General features: G+C 52.8%; 1 protein-coding gene across 1 annotated transcript; it reads right to left on the bottom strand.

The window, feature by feature from the left end:
* Positions 1-403: 403 nt before the first annotated feature.
* Positions 404-5,251, bottom strand: Tco025E_03515 (XMAP215 family protein; the record flags this gene model as incomplete). Its single annotated transcript, XM_029370433.1, has 1 exon — positions 404-5,251. One exon carries the CDS (start codon positions 5,249-5,251, stop codon positions 404-406), a length of 4,848 nt encoding a protein of 1,615 aa, XP_029229491.1.
* Between the last annotated feature and the right edge of the window lie 205 nt (positions 5,252-5,456).

Raw genomic sequence — 5,456 nt, 5'->3', positions numbered from 1 at the left:
ACACTTCTGACGCCCCCCCCTCCCCCCCCCACTGAGTACACAGGCTCTGCGGAGGAGAGCCCCGAGTGCCCAACGTCAACTCTACTTTGCGAGAAAGATGGAAATCACAAGGTGAATGAAAAACTAAAGGAGAAAACGACTCCGTCCTCTGCCTTTTCGCTGTTGTTGTTGCTGTATATACACAGAGAATATATCCACTCATTGTCGCCTTGCTATTTCATTTTTTTTGTTTTCACTACGCAAAAAAAAGTATGCACTTTTTTTTCAAGTTACCTTTTTTTTTTCGTTTTCACTTGGCCTCTTGTTACTTTTTCCCTACCGTCGTCGGCCGTCAGACAGGCGTACAGGTACACTCTCAAGCACGCCGCAGAATAGAGAGATGGAGAGCGGGAGAGCACGAAGCTTACGGGGTTGAACGCAGAACCTCGGGAAGTAAAAACCCTGGGGTCTTTTTGGTGTCCTCCAGCATCTGCCGCTCCAACTTTCGCTTGATGTAGGAGCGGAACGCCTCGGAGCATCGGTGAAACTGCTGGTCAAACTCTGGATTCTTCGGACGCTGCTTCAAAAACGCATACAACTCCTCGATGCCTTGATTAGACGTCAGATGATTGCGGATACGAGCAAAGATGCTGGACATGGACTTTTCCTCACCTGCAGGAAGAGGGGCTCCCTGTGCGCCTGGCGGAGTTTCGGGTTGTGGCATTGCAGTGGTTGGGTCCACGTGGACGTTTTGGCCGCGTCGGAGGCGGCCGGGCTGCGACGGTGGGACAACTCGCTGCTGTTGAGGCTCATGGCTCTGTGCTTGCCTGTTGGCGCCCCCTGCAGTGTGTTGTTCGCCTTCGCTACTTGCTCGTGCCAACCGCTCTTGGTTCTCCAAGCAGGCCCGAACGAAATGCGTCACGAGGTTTTGTGTTCCCACCAGCCGACTGGCGACGGCAAGCAACGGTGGCCCGCACCGCCTTGAGAGGTCCTGCAAAATTGTCTTTACGGTTCGGATGGAAAGATCGTCCAGGTTACGAAAGGCGCTGGGGGGATGCTGCAGCAAATACTCATGGCAGCATAAAACCACATTATCTGGCGAGACACCGTCGATATCGAGCCTCATCAGGCACTTCACAGTGACCTGAATGTACTTCAGATCAGTCTTCTTACCACTTGCTGTGTATATTTCAGAGTACCTCGCCATACGTGACATTAACGCACTGAACACCTCATTCCCGGGACATCCCTCTAACAGGGTGAGTGTCATGTTGTTGAGCGCCTTGATAACTTCTTCGTGCAACGAGAACGCCTCTGACAAGAGGCAGTCAAAAATCATACCCAGCATCCTAAAGAGAAGACTACTGTGACACCACTGGGTGAAACGGGGTCGCTCAAATATGACCTTTAGGCATCGGATGAGACCAAGAGCCAATGCTGCGTCAAATAACTTAATGTTTTCATAAAGACGTTCTACCATGACTTGAATCATCTCGGGAGTTCCACACACCTCATCATTTTGAATTCTTTTCAAGAATTCGGCACATGTATTGGCGGCTGTTGACGCCGAGGCAGAGCGTAGTCCTACCATGATCTCTTGAATCGAGAGAAGCTCTTCATTGTGGATCTGAGGAGGCGCAATTTGGGTGGCAGGCGCCGACGAGGAGGCTTGCAGTGGCACGCCAGACGGCGCAGCCTCTTTCCCTAGGGAGTTCCGCTGGGACGCTGGCAGGGACAACTGCCCTCCTTGCGACGGCAGCGAGAGATCCGTGCTCCTATGGCTGACACTCATATTCCTGCTTGCCGCTCGCGGCGACCGCGGAGAACGTGGCGTGCACGAAGCAGGCCCCTGAGCTGAAAACAGTGTGGCAAAAGTTGACGTTCGACGACCTTCTTCCTCATTTGTGCCACGGAGAAAAAGCTGCACCTGTCGCTCAATAGGTGCCATGACACTCTGTTGCTCTGCCGGGCGAAGACTCTGTACGGCCCGCAGCACCGCATCATCTCCAACGAGTGGGATAAATTTGCCAATGACACGTTCGGCGGCCAGACGCACCTCAAGAATACGACTCATGCATAGGCGCACGACCGCAGGCACAAGAGAAATGACTCCCTGTCTAGATATCACTGCATCCGGCTCCCTCTGGAAGCCTCGTTCAATAATTTCTAGCGCCGTTTGGTTACAGGCATGCGATTCGGATGTGAGAGGCTTCAGCATACACTGGAGCACGGCATCAAGGCCAAGGCAATCCAGGGCAACGTACGCCACGTTTGTGGCCTCGTCGCGCAAATTCATCTTTTGGTCGCCCAACATCCCCAAGACGCCCTGTAAGATACTCTTAAACCCTGGCCGACATGCCTCAGGGCCTGCTGACTCCACCACCAACGAAATTGTCCGAAGTACATCAATAACAAAGTTTTTATTAACTTCATCAAAACGCGTGCGAAGAGCTCTTAGCAACTCTGTGACCATATTGGGCGCAATACTTTTATTGTTAGCATGCATCACCTCCTCTACTCGTTTGACGCCATCTAAACGTGTTCGCCAATCACTTGCGGTTGTGATTTGTTTAACCAATACAATTAGCTGCTGTGAAACATCCGCACGCATGGAGCCTTTGCTATTTTCGGCGGGAACTTCGGTCTGTTGATCGCCTCGAAGTGACCCAACAGCTCGGTTTTCTACATGAGAGCCTGCTGCGGTTGGGGCGGTACCGTGTTGCCCAGCTCCTCCTCTTGCCGAGTTTCGGCTTTCTACCTTCTGCATGCGCGAGGGGGAAACAGGGGAAGGTGCCCGCTGTATCTCCCCAGCTCCAGCCCCACGGCGGCTTACCTTGGCTCCGTTACTCTGAGCGATGGCTTCCTCGTACGCCCCACGCAGTCCAGGGCTGAGAGTGCTTATGTAGTTATCTACCACAGCACCAGTGTGCATCCGAAGCGCGACCAGCAGCATGACACCAGATGATCGTACCGCGGGGAATTGCTGCCCAAAGCAGTGTAACCTCACATAATCCACCACCCCCTTTGCGTCCACCTGGGATGCCGAAAATGTCTGCAGTAGCTGTATCATGTATTCATTACACTCTTGCATGAGCCTCGGTGTTTTCACGGATGTCACTTCCTCTATTAAATGACGTATCACAAATGAAATACCCTGACGTCTTGCGATGTGAGTCATTAACTCACGAACAGCCGCCTTGTTTTTGGGTTCTGTAAGCCGACAGGTACAGCCTGCTATGATGGCATAGCTTGCCGCGGCGCTCACTGCCGTTGCCCGCGTCACAAGCTCTTGAATTACACCAAGCATAGAATGGAATACCTGAAATATGGACTCGCTCCACCCCGGATCAACACGCAGATACACAAGCACAGTGTCCAAATACTTTGTACATTCATCTTCTGTCCACCCGTCAATCATGGCCCGCACAGTCATGACACCCTTTTGGCGACTTCCCCACTCTTTGGAGCGCAACAGCGGCAACACTGCCATGTTTCCATTCATCAAACCCAGCATGCGCTTAAGCGCCTCCTCTTTAGAGGGGAGCGTTGACTCCAATGCCACCGAGTCATCTACTGGATGCTGCTTCCGAACCTCAGGAGAGGATGGACGCGGCATCACAGAAGAGTGACGTTGCCCTCTCGACGACTTACCAGCAAGAGAAGCCGTATTCATTTCACCAATAGAGAGACTTCGTACGACCACGGAGGCGGCGCTTTCCCGCCGCTCCAGCCGTTGCGTTTTCTTCGCGGGGGAAATCGTCGGCGTACACTGTAGATTGGCTGCACTGTTTATGACAGTGGCGAGTTTGCCGCGCTGCTTATCATCCAAGGAGGCAAGAAGTGGCTGAAAATTGACTTCTCCCAGAAGTGTGATTAACTTTGAGATCAACACACAACTCGCCTCTCGAATCTCCACCTTTTCGTCGTTCATCAGACGGCCAAGCATGCCTTGTGCTCGGCCCAGGCGGTTAAAAGAACCACGGTCTAGTATATCTGTAAGCCGAATAAGCCAGTGTATCAACGCCAGCCTCTGATTTGGAACCCGACTTTGTGCGGTGAGCTCAATCTCATCTTGGCATTGTTCTAACGTGATACACCTGTACCGCATAAGGGTCTCCAGCGTTGTTGTGATGTGCTCGACGACACTCGTTTTCTTGTCCTTCATCTTGTCAAATAACGGGTTTAAAAAGGAGCGTGCATGCGGAGCAAACGTGCTTCGCAAGACCCGCGCTAATTCCTGAATGCATTTAAATCCTAGCAGCATCAGTGGCGCCTGAGGATCTAGCAGGAGTTCTCGTACCATGCCCGCAAGTTCATGATAGTCATCCTTCAGCCGTATCTTTGCTGCGGCGATGAGGGGAAGGAGGTTGTCCTGCACCATTGCAACGCGGTCCTGCCACTTCGCGGTCTTGTCCAGGGCAACCCGGTAGAAATTCCGCGGAAGCCGCGACAGTACAGGTGTTTCATCGTATAACTCATACGCCTCATCGGAGATGTCGTTTGAGGTGCCGTTGTGACTCACCAGTTGGGTCACGGGCAGAGCGGGCTTGACTGGGGTGGAAGGCAAAACACCACGGATATTCCTTCGTGGCGCCTCACCCAGCACCACCTCCTCAAACAGTACCTCCAGTTCTTGCAGTTGAACCTCCCGAAGGTCGGTTAGAAACCCTTTAATACCCGCACCAATAAATTTATAACACTGACAACACAGCAAGGCGGCCTCCTTGCGAACCTGGGCGTTGGCGTCATTGAAGAGCGGCTGCATGGCCTTCAGGATGGATTTCGTAGGCAATCCTGCTACACCGTACTCAGCTACAATCTGCGCACACAACTGGGCGGCGGCCAACCGGTTCTTTGGTGTCTTATGAGAAAAGGCAGGTAGCAACACATCAAACACCTCGGTTTGTTTGGCGGCCCCAACCAAATCAAAGATAAATTTGCAACTCGCCTGCACCGCCCGCGGTCTCCCGGTGACGCCCTTTTCCACCACTAATTTTAAGGGTTCCCCCGCGAGTATGTTCAACTCGTCGTCGTCGCAGACATCTACCAACGCAGCGAGGGCCTCAAAAAGCGCCTCCTGCGCCGCCGTGTTGCCTTCACGCACAAGCTTCCTTGTTTTATCCAGCAGGTAAGACTTGAGCTGGTCCGGGTGGTCCCGCACCCGTTCGAACCCCTCCCTACGCGCCTTCCAGTTCTTGTGGGTCAACAGCGCATCAAGCGGCAGACTGCTGAAGTCTTCGCTCGCCGCCGCCGCCGCCGCCTCAGCCGCCATAGACGGTGTAGACGAAACAACCATGTTGTCGTGCTGCATTTGCAACTACTAACGGAATGCCCTCAAGTGGATAAGTGTAACACAACAAACACTCACCCAGACACCACAAAGGAGGGAAAAGGGAAACGTTAAGCTAACTGTTTATTTGGCTCCTTGGAGTCTGTTATGACGTCTTCTCGTCTAATTTTTTCCACTTTCCGGTTAC

This window comes from Trypanosoma conorhini, assembly GCF_003719485.1.
Source record: "Trypanosoma conorhini strain 025E chromosome Unknown Tco_14.4_contig_00161, whole genome shotgun sequence".
NCBI classification, from domain to species: Eukaryota; Euglenozoa; class Kinetoplastea; order Trypanosomatida; family Trypanosomatidae; genus Trypanosoma; species Trypanosoma conorhini.
This window is presented reverse-complemented; position numbering and strand designations above follow the sequence as displayed.